At 41.8% G+C, this 17,692-nt stretch overlaps 2 protein-coding genes across 9 annotated transcripts in view; one reads left to right on the top strand and one right to left on the bottom strand.

Moving 5' to 3' along the window:
- The window catches only part of ELP3 (elongator acetyltransferase complex subunit 3), a 97,635-nt gene extending 94,380 nt beyond the window's left edge, over positions 1-3,255 (bottom strand). The window contains exons 1-2 of the mRNA XM_019440875.2: positions 3,141-3,255; positions 29-128 (exon numbers count right to left, since the gene is read on the bottom strand). Of these exons, the coding sequence (XP_019296420.1) occupies positions 29-128; positions 3,141-3,159 (119 nt within the window). The 5' untranslated portion in view covers positions 3,160-3,255. The remainder of the gene's footprint in view (positions 1-28; positions 129-3,140) is intronic.
- A 120-nt stretch (positions 3,256-3,375) lies between these two features.
- Positions 3,376-17,692, top strand: part of NUGGC (nuclear GTPase, germinal center associated) — a 55,516-nt gene continuing 41,199 nt past the window's right edge. The window contains exons 1-5 of one of the 8 annotated variants that reach the window (XM_019440864.2): positions 3,377-4,107; positions 11,481-11,602; positions 13,804-13,892; positions 16,834-16,938; positions 17,552-17,660. In XM_019440864.2, coding sequence (XP_019296409.1) covers positions 13,850-13,892; positions 16,834-16,938; positions 17,552-17,660 — 257 coding nt within the window. In that variant the 5' untranslated portion in view covers positions 3,377-4,107; positions 11,481-11,602; positions 13,804-13,849. Of the gene's footprint in view, positions 4,108-6,225; positions 6,357-6,736; positions 6,848-11,480; positions 11,603-12,610; positions 12,716-13,803; positions 13,893-16,833; positions 16,939-17,551; positions 17,661-17,692 lie in introns of those variants that run through there. The other 7 variants (XM_019440872.2, XM_019440866.2, XM_019440863.2 and 4 more) reach the window with 7 other exon arrangements.

Below are 17,692 nucleotides of genomic sequence, written 5' to 3'. Positions count from 1 at the left end.
TTTTTTTTTTTTTTATAAATCCACTTACTTATTTAGATCGATGTCTTTCCCCTGTTCGTGGGCTTCAATTAGTTGTTTAATAACATCTCCAATGGTCAGCATCATTAGCTCAGCAGGGCTGAGATCTCCTGGAAAGATATTTAACAGTGTTAAAAATCATACTACTCAGTAAAGATTTTTGTAATTATTTTTTCCTTCCAAAATTTTCCCAACCATCCCAGATGAATAGCTCAAGTTTACAAGACACCAACCTCTACTAAAGTTTGATCATATCTTTTGTATCTTTAATTAAAACAAAACTGGCTTCACCTATATATGGGAAAAACTCACTCTAGAAGCACATATACTATAAAAATGTCAGAACCTAGTTGCATGAGAAAGCACCAAAGTGGTTAAAATAACTTCCCTTTATCTCCATAATTATAACTACCTTTGGATGCATTACTTCATCTTACTCTCAGAATAGGATGCAGTAGATAGAACAGAAATATTTGCTTGTTTTGTGAAAATGCTACCAAGGGGTAACAGTGAAACTCAAATCCAGGTATCCACAGAAGTAATATTACAAAGCAATGCAATACTACTTTGTAATACAAAGGATGTTAGTTCTATACTTGTACAGGGATCTTAATGCATCTCTAAGATATAGTCTGCTCACCATCACGACCTCCTGGCAACCGACACTTCTGTTCTCATCAAAAAGGCAATAGCAGAAACTGACATGTTTTTACTTGACCCCATCCCAATTACGGTTGATTGGTGCAAGGATGGGCACCTCTCCAGATCAGGCAAATCTGAGCTCCTTTCTCAAGGCAAAAACTGCCAGTCTCTCTTCAGTGATAAAAGCTGTGAGACTGCAGCTTGGGAACTGCCAGCAAACATACTTCTAGCCTGTAGAGAAAGCTAGTTGCACGTGCAAAGATGATGGAGTCATCAGAAAAAACTACAGATGAGAAAGCCCTGGCATTTATGGAGCCCTTTCATTTACTTTATCTCATGTGAAACCACACAACACTACAAGGTGGACATTGTTAGCCCCTTTTACAGATGTTAAAAATTAAGGGAAGTTAAGATGTCATTGTAAACGGCATAGTTAAGACTCAAATCCAGGTGTTTTCTCCACAACTTCCACGCTTTTTTTTCACTGTACCAAGCTGCCTCTAATTTAATGAAGCAAAGCTAACACAACGTGAGAGAAAAAAGTCCATGTACAATCAAAGGCTAAATGCTTTCCAAATCATGTAATTCAGCACTCCAGAGTGCCAAAAAAGGCACTGCAAGGACATGTAATAGAAGATTGATGATGGTGGTGATGGAAGAAGGGGGAGAAGGAGGAGAGGAAGGAAAGGGAGGGCTTCTTTCTTCATTAAGCCAAAGTAGCTCGGCTTTCACCTGTTTAATATATTGAAACACTATGTAATAATTAATTTGGAGAGGAAAAGGAGATTCAAGACATAAAGATTTTAAAAACGAATTGTATAGCTCTTGAGTATATCAAAACTTAACTAGAGAAGTAAATTAGTAAGGAAAGTCTTTATGGGGGAAATGGCATGGGGGTCTTTGAAGAAAGGGCAAAGTGGACAAGCAAAACAGAGGGCAATCCAGAAGGAACAGTGCCAGGTACAGGAATTACCTACCTTTGTGTGAAGGAGTGTTGCCTAACTAGAATATAGCCTTTCTGACAAGGCTCAATAAAAAACATAGTACAGGGTATGCTGACTACTAGGCAAGTCGTTTAAATGGACTGGATAATTATATAACCTCAAGTCTGGCAGTAAAAAGAGGAAAGTAGTGTTTAAAAAAATAAGTATACAAAGAAAATGATACAAAAATGATTCAGAAGGTGAAAAGAATACATATTAAGTAAAAGGCTCTAGAAAGGCAACAATGAAAAAATAACCCACAAAGATTTAAAGTAAAAACACTTGGACAATAGGTTCCTGTTCCCAGCCTCCAACACTCACTGGTTATGCGATAATGGGAAGATCAATGACTTCTGTACCCCCATATCCTTGCCTGCAAAATTGGGGTAATACAATACATATTTGACAAGACTATTGTAAGAATCAACTGAAATAACATTATAGGAAAGCCAAAGTACTAGTCAGATACTAGTTATTGACGAAGGTGGGTTAGGATGATGATGGCCAAAATGATGACTAATAAACTATTTCAGGAGGCAGGACTTAGCGACAGGTGAAGAGTGTAAAGCGGTCTGGCCTGACAGGCAGAGGAGCAAGGCAGAGGAAGAAGATTTGGGACATGTAGTTTGATGCCACAGGACAACTGAAGGTAACCTGGACATTTGGAATTGTTCCCAGAAATGGCAGTTGATGCCCAAAGCCATAGTGATAAAGATTTAAACAAACAAACAAACAAAAAACTGTGGGTTTTTTGGGTGCACACAGTCTGACCATCAGTTCCAATTCCTATGTATAATTTTGGACTGGGAACGTTACTTAACTCTGAATCTCAGCTGCTTCTTCTGTAAAGGGGAAATGATACCAACTTCAGAATTATTAGCAAACGCTCAATAAATAGCCTTTACTATGGCAACCACCAATCATTATTAGACTGCTCAACTGAGCGTACAGAGACAAGTTTAGAACTTGTGAGAAAATACTTGAAATTTGACTCCATCCTGTTGAAAACGAAAGACGGAATTGCTCCCGGCCAATTCAGGAGGTAATATAAATCGGGAAGAACTGTATGACTGTCCCACAGACAACCAAGGACTGAGTCTTTCTTTCTTTCTTTTTTTTAACTAAAACAACAACAGGTTAAACGTACCATAAAATCTTAGCAAATTAAGAGACCCGAGAGCACGTTAAATCGACCAACCACGTTGACTCCTTGTAAGGCATACCTTGGAATAAAGCTTTTCCTGCCATCTAAGCAAAAGACACCAAGTGACTGCCAAAAAAGAACAGAGTAACGGCAGGCTAGCTTAAAATGCACAATATGTAAAAGGAGAAGATAGAGGACTGGAGCCGACACACAGACTGACCCTAAGGTGGCAGAGCGACTGGCTGAGGCAGAGGATTCCCGCGGGAAAAACTGCTTTCAGCACCTGACCGCCAAGGTGTTCGCCCCTCCCCTACTACCCCGCAAACCCGCCCGCTTCTCCCTCCCTTCCGCACCTTTCCGCTTCTGCCTCATTTCTCCGCGGTAGTCGTAGCTGCTACCACACACCCCGTGGCTAACAACTCAGACCTCAGGCAAAGTTGACAGCCACAAAGCAACCCCAGCCTGTCGTAAAACGACGTTCAACATATCGTAAAGCTGTTCCCAGAAGACGGCGCGCGCAGAGGCCCGCCCCGCCCCCCAGCGGCGGCTCGCGCAGCTGCAGGAGGCGGAGAAAATCTCCAGCCCAAGCTGCTCCTGCCTCGGATCTAAAGGCTGTAGAATGGGATCCTCTAAACGCCGAGGAGCGCATGGGCGCTAGAAAGCTCGACCTGGACAGTAGAGCGGCCGGACAGTGCTTATGTACAGAGGCTACGCCAGGCTTATTTAGAGAGGCTCCGTTTTATCTATTGCGTTTTTAAGGTAGCCTACCCTTACTCTCTAACTTTTTGGCAGTCACTTGGTGTCTTTTGCATAGATGGCAGGAAAATGAGAGTGTGAATGGGGATGGCTCTAAATAAGGGTACTTGAGCCCAGGGTCCTCCTCCTCCAGGGAGGCTGGGCTGGAACCTCGGTGGGAGATAGTGCGAGGATGAGCCCGCTAGTGTGGTGTAAACTAAATCCAGGGCCTGGTGGCTATTATCATATTTACACTGGAGATTCCCAAGCTTGGCTGCGTATTAGAATCACCTAGAGAGTAGTGAAATATTCCAGTGCCCAGATCACATACCATACTAAATTAAATATCAAGGGGTAGAGCCAGTCATGTTTTAAAGATCCTTGGGTGAGTCCAATGTGCAGCAAAGTTTGGGAACTACTGAACGAGACTAGAAATGATTGTAACTTGAATCGGAGGAGTAAGCTGTGGAGATGATAAGTGTTCAGATTCTGAAAATATTTTGGAGATTTCAACACGATTTCCCGACAGACCAGATATGGGATGTGAGAGAAATAAAGACATCAACATCAAGCTTTTGGATCAAGGTACTGGAACCATATACTTGCCATTAGCTGAAACGGAGAAATCTGTAGGCAGAGTGGGGTTTTGAGGGGGGTGTAAGGAGGTCAATTTGGATATGTTGTATTTGGGATGCCTAGTTAGCAGTAAGGCATGAAAAAGGTTCAGGCTGTACATGCCAAATGAGAGTTATAGGTATATAGGTGAAATTTAAAGCTATGAAACAAGGTGAATGTAGAAAAGAAAGAGAAGACTAAAGACAAAGCTTTGGGGCATTCTAATCCTAGCAGGTTGAGAAGGGGAATAACCAGCAAAGGAAGGTGAAGTGGTGCCCCCAGGGAGTTTAGAAGAAAACTAAGAGAGGTGCGGTTACCTGGAAAACAAGCAAAAGTGTGTTGAGGAGGGAGTGATCTACTGGGTCAAAGGCTGCTGAAGGATCAAGTCAGACGAGGGTCGAAAATTGACTAAGATCAATGGAGACTTTGACAAGAACAGTTTTATGAAACTGTAGATGTGAAGGCTTGACTATAGAAGGTTTATGGTAGATTGAGAGGGGAGGAATTTGAGAGAGTGAGTTTACACACTCACTGCCTTCCTGTTAATAGATGAACTATCGAGGCACCCATTATAGATTATAGATTCTGATGGAAGTTTTCTTTCAATTGCTTCAGTGTTTCTGAAGCAATTCTGAATATAGATTCTGATGGAAGTTTTCTTTCAATTGCTTCAGTGTTTCCAGTGAATTCAATGAAAATGCAGCCTGGTAGCTTCCCCACACTTTTAACAGACCTAGCATTCAGGTGTCCAATACAGATATCAAGGACCACCATAAAGAAACCCAAGAAGCTTTAAAAATGATCAAAATTAATTTTAGTCATTAGGTATTTTAGTAGTGCCTCTGATTTCGAATACGGTTAACTGTTGAAGCAAAGAAACAGCCAGTAGGGGGAGAGCTAAGCATATGTGACATGAACAGAAGATTAAGGTGTAATTTTGCCCAGAAAGAGAAGTAAAGATCCAACATTAATGATGATAGTCACGTTGATTTTCTTTGCTTTGAGCTTTATACTGGTATTTCTATGGTTTTCTTATGGACGAGGCATATCATCTTGCTAAAAGTTCAAAACAACTTTTGAGATCACAGTCTAAATATTTATTTATAATTCTTGTTGACCTCTTTTCTTTCTGAATCCCCACTTTGGAATAAAAAATACCTACAGTTACTGAGAATTATCCTAGTAACAACTGAGTCCGCCTTTGAAGGTCAAACGTAACCTGAAGCTGAAGGTTAAAAAAAATAGCTTTTTCCCTATACTTGATGTGATTGTTTGGGTTGCCAAATACAGTAGAGTAGGTTCTACTTTCTTGTCCATTGGACAGCACTTTTTAAATATTTGTTTTTCTGGTTTAAAAAATATGAATATGAAATTAAGTTCCAGAAAGAGTTCTTTAAAACTGTATGACAGGGGCCCCTGGGTGGCTCAGTTGGTTGAGGAGCTGACTTCAGCTCAGTCATGATATCATGGTTCCTGAGCTCGAGCCCCACATCAGGCTCTGTGCTGACAGCTCAGAGCCTGGAGCCTGCTTTGGATTCTGTGTCTCCCTCTCTCTCTGCCCCTCCCCCTTGCGCTCTGTTTCTCTCTCTCTCTCTCTCTCAAAAATAAATATTTAAAAAAAATTTTTTTAACAACTATGACACTTATTTCTGCAATCAAACAACCTAGCGTTGTTTGGGTTTTGGTGAGTTGCAAGACTTTGTTATCAAGAATCGGTTTATCTTTACCATCTCACGTCATCCATCTTACCCAGTTGTCTTTGTGTTTGGGGGTGTGGGAACCAGTGCATTGTCTCTCTTGGGACTGGGGCATTTTTCCTAACTGCTCAAGTAAGTTAGATCCATCAGAATAAGTTTCCTCCTCAAAGAAAGGATGCTGCAGGGTTGATGGTGCAATTTATTTAGAAAGAATAAAAATGACTAATATCTGCCTGCTTGTAGGAATAGAGCAGAGAAGAATGTAAGATTCCCCAATTCACACACAATTCAAGTTTAAATGAAAGGGGAAAATAGCGTGAATCAGTTTCTGAAGGAGGAGATTGTCATAAATAACCCTCAAATGGCAAATCAGTTTCACTTCTGCTTGGGTGAATTTGGCTTGTGACTGTGGCCACAAAGGGTATATACCCCAGCTGGTTTCACATAGCTATACCAAGGCAAAGAAACGGCTACCATATCCTTTGTGGACTCCTAGAGCTGAAGCAGATAAAGTGACATCTGGTAAGTTGTATTTCTTATGTAATTTATGCTGTAACTTATGGTTGATTTAAGAAACAGGCTTTCGATTTACCGAAACATTGAGAAGATAGTACTGAGAGTCCCCATATAACCCACACCCAAGTTCCTCTCTTATCTTACGTGAGTCTGGTACATTTGTCACAATTAGTGAACAAATATCAATAGCATTAATATAAACTAAGGGCTGTACTCTATTCAGATATTCTTAGTTTTTATCTGTTGTCCTTTTTGTGTTCTAGGACACACATTACAGGTAGTGGTCATGTCTCCTTAGGCTCCCCTTGGCTGTGACAAGTTTCTCAGACTGTCTTTGCTTTGATGATCTTGATAGTTTTGAGGAGTAGTGGTCAGATCACCTGTAGGATTAACCTTTATTGAACTTTGTCTGCTTTTCTCATGATTGGACTGGAGTGATGGGTTTACGGGAGGAAGATCCCAGAGTTAAAGTGCTGCTGTCATCAGATCACATCAGGGTACATACAGACAGCATGATCTATGACTGTTAATGTTGACCTTCATCACCTGGCTGAGGCATGTCTGTCAGGTTTCTCTACTGGAAAATTCCTCTTTTCCCTTCCTTCCATACTGCCCTCTTTGGAAGGAAGTCACTCTGCAAAGCCCACACATAAAGAGTGGGGAGTTATGCTCCCTGTCCTCGAGGGTAGAGTATCTACATAAATTATTTGGAATTTTTCTGTATGGAAGACTTGTTTCTTCTCCCTCTCTTAATCTTCTTAAAGTAATTTTTTTTTTCATGAAGGAAAGTGGGTTTCACTTTCTTTGTTGGTTTAAGTGAACTTTAAGGCTAATGCAAAGACCAATGAACTAGAATCTGGAAAATCAAGTTTTAGCTTGAATTTTACATAAGGGTATGATCTCAGGCCAGTCACTAAATTTTCTCCCTTCCAGAAACACAGCAATTTCAGTCATCATTAGGGGTAGTATTAATGTCATCTTATGCCTCATTAGCTTTGGCAGGCTTGGGGGAGCAATATGAGAGGATTTGAATTCATTTTGTTAGAACCTGATAAGGCACATTATGAAAATATCTGCTTCTTTTACTTACCTATTCATCCAGGGGAGAAGGAAGGAAAAAATCATGCAATCCAATAACTCCTTTACCATAGCTACCCCTGGGGGCTGTGCTTCTCAGGTTGCACACATTAGCTCGTGTATTAATGCTGAAAATATAACTCTTGTCCTTTGGGGGTTCGAAGGCCCTTGTTTCACTTTTGCTTCTGAGCTAATGTGTTTAAATTGCTTTTTTGGCACATACCTAGTTCAGAAGAGCAGTGCAATGTCCAATAAGTGGTTACGACGTGTTGCCAATACTAAAGGTACTTAAAACTTAAAAAGAAAGGAAATAAATCCTAAATGTCACCAACATTCCGTAAGTTAAGAATCTCCTTTTCCTTATTTCATACTCCAGCCCACCCCCCAGTGGGAGGAGGACAAGACCTTCACCAAGGGTTCTTGAAGGATGATGAGTTAGAACTCACAAGGTGATTGATCAGTGTGGACAAGAATGGAGTCAGTTCATCAGTTAAGGTGGCATATGTACCCTCAAAACTAGAGACTTGGCCCAGGTGAATACTAGTACTGACTTCTAGTTTAACTGTCTTCACCAAATATTCTAAAAATAAACGACATTTGTAAACATGCTGAAGTGCCTGCAGACCAACTGTGCATACAATATTACACTTAATCCGGGTATGTATTATATTTAATCCAGTGCACTCCTGATACAGGTATCTTTATATTCTAATTTTCTAAGAGGGGTAGGTGATTTGATCAGTGTTACATTGAAGCCCTGGAGTGTGATCCCCAAATTCAGGCATTCTGACTCCAAATCCGGAGTAATGTCCATTACATTTTGGAATGTAAGCCCTGTGTGTGCAAACACCCTCCCCATTTTGTTCCCTGATGTATTACCAGCACCCAGAACAGTGCATGGCACGTAATAGACACTCAGCAATTATTTGAATAGATGTATGAATGAATGTAATTGCTGCCATTATTAATCTTTTTTTTTAATGTTTATTTATTTTTGAGACAGAGAGAGACAGAGCATGAACAGGGGAGGGGAAGAGAGAGAGGGAGACACAGAATCTGAAGCGGGCTCCAGGCTCTGAGCTGTCAGCACAGAGCCCGACGCGGGGCTCGAACTCACGGACTGCGAGATCGTGACCTGAGCCGAAGTCGGCTGCTTAACCGACTGAGCCACCCAGGCGCCCCTATTAATCTTACCACCTAAGATACACTTAAAAGATACACTTCATTCATTCAACAAATATTTATTCAGTGCTTACTATGTACCAAGCCCTTCCCACATTCAGTAAAAGTAGGGAATAAACCAGTTGATGATAATAATACCCCATAAAGGAAGTTTGCTAGGTTAGGCATTTTGATTTTTTTTTTTTTTCCCATTAGAGCTCCCTTGGGGGGTGGGGGTGGGGGACAGACAGAAATAAAAGGAAAACAAGAATCATGTAGGAAAGGTTAATGATGTGAAGCAAGGTAGGGTGAGATGAGATTCTGACTGAAGGAAAAGAGCTAGGGGAAGAGAACAGGATGTTTGGAATTCTTAAACACATTCAATTCTGCATTAGACACAGAAGGAATGCAGTGAAAGTGTACTATTCAGTCTCTCTCTCTCTCTCTGTCTCTCTCTCTCTCTGTCACACACACACACACACACACACACACACACACACACACAGTCTTGTTTTACTTCTGAGGGCACTGAACAATGTTCAGGCAGTACCTTCAGTTTGAGTCCTAAGTACATTTTTATCAAGTAGCTACTCTCAGTCCTACTCTACAGCTTTCATTCCCAAAATGCTTTTGTTATGTATTTGAAGGAGCCCCTCATTTGTGAGCACCCTTCCCTCCACTCTTAAGCTCCAGAGGCTTTACTTAAATAGTATCTATGAGAGGCTGCTTGGTGGGAGGACGAGAACACTGACCTTGGAGTCACTCCAACCTTGGACGAGTTCCTTCCCCTCTCTGGGCCTCAGTGTCCATATCTCTACAATAAGGGGCTTAGGAGCATTCTTTATTTAATTACACTATATGAAGCTGTTCTAGTACAGGAATAACTGTTACATTTGTGTCACCTCTGTTACGTTTCTTTAAGAAAAAAAGACATTAAGCAAGTACAAACAGAAGAAAGGAGGAGTGGAAGAAGCAAAAATAACTGTCAAAAATCATAATTATTTAACAGGAAATGCATTCTGTGCAACCTTCCCATATCTAGCTAAATATGCAGAGTCTCATTTAAAAGATGCTATTCTTAGGCTCAGTGCACATGAATGTAAATACGTACTAAAAGCAAAACTTAAGTGCTAACCGCATAGTTGAAATACAAGTGAAATAAACCACAGGTGAATACCTCGCCTGTGTGAGCAATAAATTTGGACTCCTTTCTATTGCTTCTCCACAGAAGCCAAATTTTCACAAAATACAACCACCGTTACTGCCCTTCCTTGGGGTAAAGTGGATCCCTACATAATCTGAGGAAGGACTATGCACCCATGGGTCATTGGCTCCTGAAAGTGAAATGAACCTGAAATTAGAGACACCTTCCTTGTGCTACTTTTGATTACATAGGAGCCCTAATCATTGGTATGGTCTTGGTGTCAATGGCAGGTGACATTTTAAAATAAGAACTTTAATCCTTTTGGCATCCAACTAAATCAGAGAATATTCATGGTTTAAGGACTTGTTCAACTCTCATTTATAGGTGGGAAAACTAAGCCCCAGGGTGATAAAATAACTTTTCTGAAGTCTTACAGCTCTTTTGACTGGTGGCAAAGCCAGCACTGTACTTTGCACACCTGATTTGCAGTTTATGGCCCTTCCTACCATCATTTAGTTTAGCTCAGTGACTATGTACAGAGTGTCTGTACCACACTACTCTATTCACTGAAATATTTGTTTATAAGCTTTCCTTTTTAAGTGCCTGCTGTTCCCTTCATTCTACTTTCTCAGTCCTACTGTTAGTTATCTCTTTCCATTTTCCTGTGTCTTAGTTTGCTGATTAAATGGTCCCTTTCTGCCAATCTTTGAACACTGGCAGAAGGAACCACAAGCACAGATAATTTTCAATTTCTCCAAATTTCAGTTAGGGATCACAGATTACTCATGTACCATAGATGCTCCTGCATGGGAGGCTCATGGTTTGGTGTGTCCCCACTGTGTGCAGCTAAGCCCACCCCGAACCCAGATAGTTACATGCTAACAGCCCTTGCTGGCCATTGTGTACAGTTGACTTAATAAATGACGTTAGATGAACTGAAGTTTCTGTGACCCCAATGGCAGCCAAAACCAGTGCCCAGGATTTGGTGAACATGTCTGCTTCTCTTCTAAATCTACTACTGTCTCAGATTGAAGGGCCTTATTCTCACTGTTCGTATGGTAGTAACACTTATCAACTTCTTAGTCCTCTTGGACTTCATCTGACTCCACTATTTCTTCCTGGATTTTGGCTACCAGAACACAAGTTGCCCTGGAGGTCTACAGTGCATTTGTCTATTGATAGGAGCACACATTTTGTTTTGTTTTCAGTGATCTCTATGATACAGTGCCTAATGTTTTGTGTGACTGTGGCTCATTGAGCTGCTGATTTCAGGAAACAACAGATCTCTTTCTTTCTTAGGGGTAATTCCTAGCTCTGTATCTAAAGTTATTGATGGGGGGGTGCCTGGCTGGCTCGGTCAGTAGAGCATGCGACTCTTGATCTCTGGGTTGTGAGTTTGAGTTCCACATTGGGTGTAGAGTCTATTTAAAAAAAAAAAAAAACGTTGGGGTCCCTGGGTGGCTCAGTCGGTTAAGTGTCCGACTTTGGCTCAGGTCATGATCTCATAGTTTGTGAGTTTGAGCCCCATGTGGGGCTGTGTGCTGATAGCTCAGGGCCCGGCACCTGCTTCGGATTCTGTGTCTCCCTCTCTCTCTCTGCCACACCCCCTCTCACGCTCTCTCTTTCCTTCAAAAATAAATGAACACCAAAAAAAAAAAAAGTAAAGAAAAATAAAGTTATTGATAGGCATTACCATATACTTACACACATTATAGCTCATCTATCCTTTGCTTTCCTATCTCACCTAGATCTTGATGTGGTTTGGCATTTCCAACTCAGCACTACAAACCAGGAACCGCTTGCAGCTCTCGTGAATTTTTGTGACCTCATAGAGGACTTCCACTGCCAGCTTTGCTGGTGAGCACTTCAAGTAAGAATATAGGATCTGGGATTTGAAGAGGCCTTCAACCTCATCTAGTCTAATGCCATTATTAAGTGGTCATTCCGGTATAGGTTCAGACACATTTAGTGGCAGAAAAGTCATTACTTTCTAATGAATTTTATATGCACCTCTAAGGTAGTGTATTTGAAGACCACTATGAGGTCTTCTCCCCGTCTTCTGCCTTTGCCTGTGTCATTCCTTCTTCACGTTCAGCTTTCGTGGTTCCTATGAAGTCGTCTTCCCTGTTGATGTTGTCCTTGTCTTCCCACTCTCCCCTTTATTTCTTAAGCCAGGATTCCAATTATATAAAAAACTAACATGGTTTAAACAAAAACGGAATAAAAACTGATTTGGTTTTTAAACATCCTTTGGTTTAGAATCTCATCAGGAGCTTCCCATCCATTATTTTATTTATTCATTCATTCACCAATTGTTGTCAGTCATTGCACTTCCTGATAGAAATGCAACATTGAAACAAATGTAGGTATGACCTCAGATAGCTCATGGTTCAGAAAGGAAAAAGGGACAAGGAAGCATGGTAACAGAGATGTCCTTGGAGCAGTGGTGACACAAGAAGGGAAAGATTTGGGAATCAGGACACAGTTTCACAGAGAAAATGATAAAACAGGATCTTAAAGAGTAGGAATTCGCCGAGAAGAAGAGCAGAAGAGTACCCCACATAGAGAGAACAGTCTATGCTAAAATGTAAGGAATAGGGCGCCCTGTCTTGGAGAACTGTAAGGAGTTTGGGGTGGTCTGAGAGGGAGCGTCAAGATAAGGAATGAAGAGATGAGGAACTCTGCCTAAGGCTCAGGACCTTGCACACAGTAGGGATTCACACCACATCCAGCCAACACCCACCAAGTACAGAAACCATTTGGCCAGTTAATATCCACCAGCCAAACTAAGAATAAGAGGCTGTTTTGACTGAGGAGCTGTGATTTTCATTTGGAGTTAATATGTAAATGAGGCATAATCTCTCTAACAGCCTATGGGTTTAGTGGCAGTTGACAGATCAGGTGGGATTTTGCATTTCTCAGAAGGGCCAGTGACTCTCTGCTTTTGAAGTACATGGCTGAGTGATCCAAACAGCAACATCAGGTAAGGAGAGGAAGCACTTTGGGGCTCTCCCCAACTGTGGTCCTCAAATTCTCCTCTGTGTGTGGAGACAAAGAAACTCCAGGGTAGCATATCATTACCCAGTGTCCTCTGTTCTGAGCCTCTATGGGTCCCATTCTCCCTCCATGCCCATTTTGTCTACCTATGGACTGGAGACAGGTTGGATTTGACATTTCTCCTTTTGGATGTGCCTCTCCTCCCCCAACCCCCCAACCCTTGCAGATGCCCTAACCTATGGCACTGCATATTGTCCATGAGCTGGGGTGGGGGGGTCTTCCTCATTGAATTGGAGTGGGGTAGCAAGAAAGACTCAGAGAACCTAGTTATTGTATCTCTCCTTCCCCACTCAGTAGTTCCCAAAGCAACTCCAGGGAACCCTAGAAATATAGAATATTCCATCCATCTTCCAGATTCTTGTTGAGATCTGCTGGGACTAAACATAACTGAACCTGATTGGGCCACTAATACTGCACCCAAAGCAGCAAAGCCATATAATTTCACCTTGATGGTTCTGATCACTAGAGGTTTATTGTTACTTTAGAGTTTATTGTTACTAAAGATCTCAGATAATATCATTTTAAAGTTCTATACATACAACTATTATTGAAAACCAATGGTCAGGGGCGCCTGGGTGGTTTAGTCAATTAAAAGTCCGACTTTGGCTCAGGTTATGATCTCATAGTTCATGAGCTCAAGCCCTGTGTTGGGCTCTGTGCTGACAGCTCAGAACCTGGAGCCTGCTTTGGATTCTGTGTCTCCCTCTCTCTGCCCCTTCCCTGCTTGCTCTCTCTCTCTCAAAAGTAAATAAACATTAAAAAATTAAAGAGAAAAAAGAAAACCAATGGTCAAACATTGATTTTTGTCATGTTTAAAGCAACATGTAGTATACGAGGCATTGTGAGGAATTCAAAGATAAGTTAGAATGGCCATTGCACTTTAACAGCTTGGAATCTAGTTGGGGAAACAAAGCATAAGCAGATTTACATGTTGTTGTTATTATTTTGCTTTATGTATTTATAATTTCTGCTGTTATTGTCACCCCCATCTTTGTACTTTGTATATATTTTTAGGCTGGTTCTCCTAAGTGGACAAAAGCAGGCATTTGCATAACAGGAAATGGAAGAAACTGAAGATTTTGTGGGTCAGGGACCACACCCAGGTAACATCCCTACAATATCCCCTGATGGAGTGCATACTTCCTATTTACCACTATATAATCAAGGGCAAATGGGTTGCGAGTATTTAACTGTAGTCATTGTTCCTTCCTCTTTATTCAGAAGCTGCTTTCTCATGACACAGTTTAATAGTGAATGAATATAAACTATTTCAAGAATTAAATAGCCTATTCATGATGTAGTGGATTATCTCACCAGCAATTAAATTTGAACACCTCTCCCCTTTTAAAGGGAGGTTTCAGAAAGCCATCTTGGATTTTCAGAGGGTATCCTCTCTGTGAATGGGCAAGGTAAGGCCCCTGGAATCATTTCAGGCACTGTTCTTAGAAGGGGAGATGTAGGGTGAATCCCCTTGGAGTCAGTGAGGTCAGCCTCCCTCCCTAGAAGGCTGGTGTAGGGTCCCTGGAGCCAAGGAGAGAGCCTTCCCTAGGAAGATGCTGGAAAGTTAACCCCTGTGTGTAGAGAACAGGATGTATCACATGTATTTCCTCACTCATAGGGGATGAAATCCCTTAGGGGCAAGGAATGTAGGGTTTCTGGGTCAGTGGGGTGGTGGCTAGCGCTGAAAGAGTGGAATTGTTCAGCTTGGAAGAGCCATGGCAGTCTCTGGCAACCCTCTGGATCAGCAATGAACCTGTATCTTGTGTTAGGTGGCTGGGGATCAGTTTTTTAAAGTGACACCTTGTGGCAGCAAGAAGTAACAGCGGCAGTAGACTAGGTTTACTTCTTTGGCTTGCCCCCACCCAACCTTACTGCTCTTTTTCTTGGGTGATTCAGTGTAAAATGCTGGGAAAGGGGAGGGAGTGCTTGAGCAGTTACAGGGAATGAGAAGAGATGTGGCCAGTTCAGGCCAGTTCATTCCAGTTACAATTTAAATAGAAATACTACCCTTAAATGGTCTAAGTCCAAGATAGACTACTTTCTCCTTTCCAAGTGGTTTTTCATTTTAGCGATTGAAGAAAAAGTTTCACATCCTGCTGTTTTGTCTGACTTCCTAGCCTTTGCTTTAGTTGAGGAATAAGCTTTCAAGCTTTTATCAGATTTCTTGCCAGTTCCTGTAAAATTGAAATGAAGGCCATGGATACATGGGCATGTCCCTTGTTTTTTTTTTGTTTTTTGTTTTTTTTTTTTTAACGTTTACTTATTTTTGAGACAGAGAGAGACAGAGCATGAACGGGGGAGGGTCAGAGAGAGGGAGACACAGAATCTGAAACAGGCTCCTGAGCTGTCAGCACAGAGCCCAATGCGGGGCTCGAACTCACGAACCGTGAGATCGTGACCTGAGCCGAAGTCAGACGCTTAACCAACTGAGCCACCCAGGCGCCCCGGGCATGTCCCTTGTTTTATACATGTGGCTAAGATGTGCAAATATCATTCACACAAAAGATTTCCTGAGTTACAAAGCTGAGATCAAGGCCTGACATCCTTTACTTTCCACACACAGATACTCTCTTGTAGCACAGACTAAAGTATTTGTCAGCCTGTAGCTTGTCTAAGGTCCTGAGTGGTACATTCTTTTCTTCTCTGCTTCTTCCTTCTCCAGCTCCAACCACTGAGCCAGCAACTTGGTATTTAATTCTAATGCGGTCCTTAAACTAAGGCATGATGAAATCTTTGAGTTGAGCTGAGTTAAGAAGTTAGAGTGTCTCAGATAGAGGGTCTGAAATACAAGCTCTTTCAACACCCTGTCACTGCATGAGCATATGAGGTGGCAGAGATTCCAGGTTTGGCAAACAGCACCTTTCTGCACTGTAATACTTTATGGGGTGTGAGCTGGCTCCAGGACATGGCAGGATTTGTTCTGGAAGCCATAAGGCTGAGCAGAGACGGAAGGCTGGCTGGACTATCTGGAAGACCTGCTGTCTGGAGCCCAGTAGTGGAGGCTGTACGTTGCAGGTTGCTCTCCTGAGTCCTGATGTGAGCCTTCTTCTCTGTGGTTCTTCAGGGAATATGACCTCCCAATATCATGCTCAGCTTTGGGGGCTCATACCCTTCCATGAGCCATGACTCTTGAGGATCAATTCTTCAGGTTCATCTCATGGCCATTTCCCAAGGCACGAGCCAATCCCAGGAGCACTGGGTTAGGATCATTTCCAATGACCTTGACTCCAAAGACCCACTTATTGCCCTTTTCTAACCATGTGGATACTGCCAGGGGGTATTTTCTAAAACTCATCCAGAACACAATGTTTTGGTTGTACCCTTTCCAGAGAATTATGGACCCTACCAGCCCTTCACTTCATAACCAAAGGAAGCCCATTAAAGTGAATAAATCTTGGGAGAACTACAAAGTTTTGCTTCATGGGGATTTCTATTCTTATTTGTGTAAGGAAGCAGCTGCTAATGACTTTCAGTGAGGAAGGGGGAAAATTCTCCCAAATTTAACCTCTGAAGGGCGTGCACTGGTAGAACATCCTCCTGAATTATTACATTGCATATATTTTTGTCAGCCCTCTCATCTCATAGATGGTCAAGAAATGGTTTGCCCTGGTCATGTGGCCGATTCTTTCCTCTGCATTCTGCTCCTGATCAATTTCTTTCCCAGTTTGAAATGACCTCCCAGAGGCCTTTCTTCACCCCACACTTAGTCCTCTCTTGGGTTTCTCTGTACACAATTGGCATATAGTGAAGAATATCCAGCCATTTTGGCTTCTTAGGGTTTCCAAACTTGTCATTTAATGTCAACATATGTTCTGGGGAGATATTTTGGACTCTGCACTTCAGATCTAGATGAGAAGTTCTGTGACTCCAGGAAGTAGGGACCAGACCGGAACGGCCCAATGGTGCCTGCTTCTGGAATGACTTTATGCATACAGAGCTGGCAGGAGCCTTCTTAGATTCTTTGGGTTTGTGTGTTGATAGAGGTCAGGCAAGTATACTATGCCCCAGGATCTTTAATTTTATATAATCTCTGTTTATCTCTAGTTGATGATGATTTATTTAAAGAGCCAATGAAAAAAAGAAGACGTTCAGATAGAGACCAGCGGTTCCGAGCATTTCCCTCCGTGGAACAAAGTGCTCTTAAGGAATGTGAGTGTCATGAAACTGCTGTGGAGCTTGTTTTAATGTGGCTCTGTCCTTTTCCAAATGTGTCAAAATGCTCAAGGGAAGAGAAGGTCAAATTGGAAAGAAGGATGAAACATAGTCAAATCATCCTGATCCAGAAAAGGGGGCTTCAGAGTCTCTGCAGAGATCTATAATTTGACAATTCATCTGTAGGAGTCTCTGGATAGGAGGGCTGTTATCAGAATAACCTCTTCCTGATTAGAACAAAGATTGTGAAAATGGTTGATTTGGTGCCTTGGTGAGTATTAATATGACGGCCTTGCAAGTTTTCTTTTTATGACCACAGGAGAGAAGAATCTAGAAGGGCTATAACCCATGACAAAGCCTATACTGACTTCTGTAACAAGGAGTTTCAGAGCAGGCTAGCTCCTTGAGAGGCTTTCACAATCAATAATTGCCATCTCCCATGAACTAGTATCTGTAGTGTCAGATAACTTGCTTTCATATTTAATTGGCTTTTCATTTCATTTCTTTTTTATTCCCTTTCTCTGACGTATTGAGCACATTGCTCTTTTGGAGACCTAGTACTTGATCCCTGCCAGGTACATCCCAGGTAATACATCCCTATTGATTCCAGATGAAAAACTGGAGTCACGGACCAGAAGGGTTTTGAGCAATACTTATCAGAAACTTATTCATTCTGTCTTCCTGGATGACAGCATTCCTAATGGAGTCAAGTATCTCATGTGAGTCTGATATCAGCTATCATAAAATCTTC

This window comes from Panthera pardus, unplaced genomic scaffold (genome assembly GCF_024362965.1).
Source record: "Panthera pardus isolate Hobbes unplaced genomic scaffold, ASM2436296v1 HiC_scaffold_13, whole genome shotgun sequence".
Lineage (NCBI taxonomy): Eukaryota > Metazoa > Chordata > Mammalia > Carnivora > Felidae > Panthera > Panthera pardus.
The sequence above is the reverse complement of the archived record's forward strand: the minus strand, read 5'-3'. Positions and strand labels throughout refer to the sequence as shown.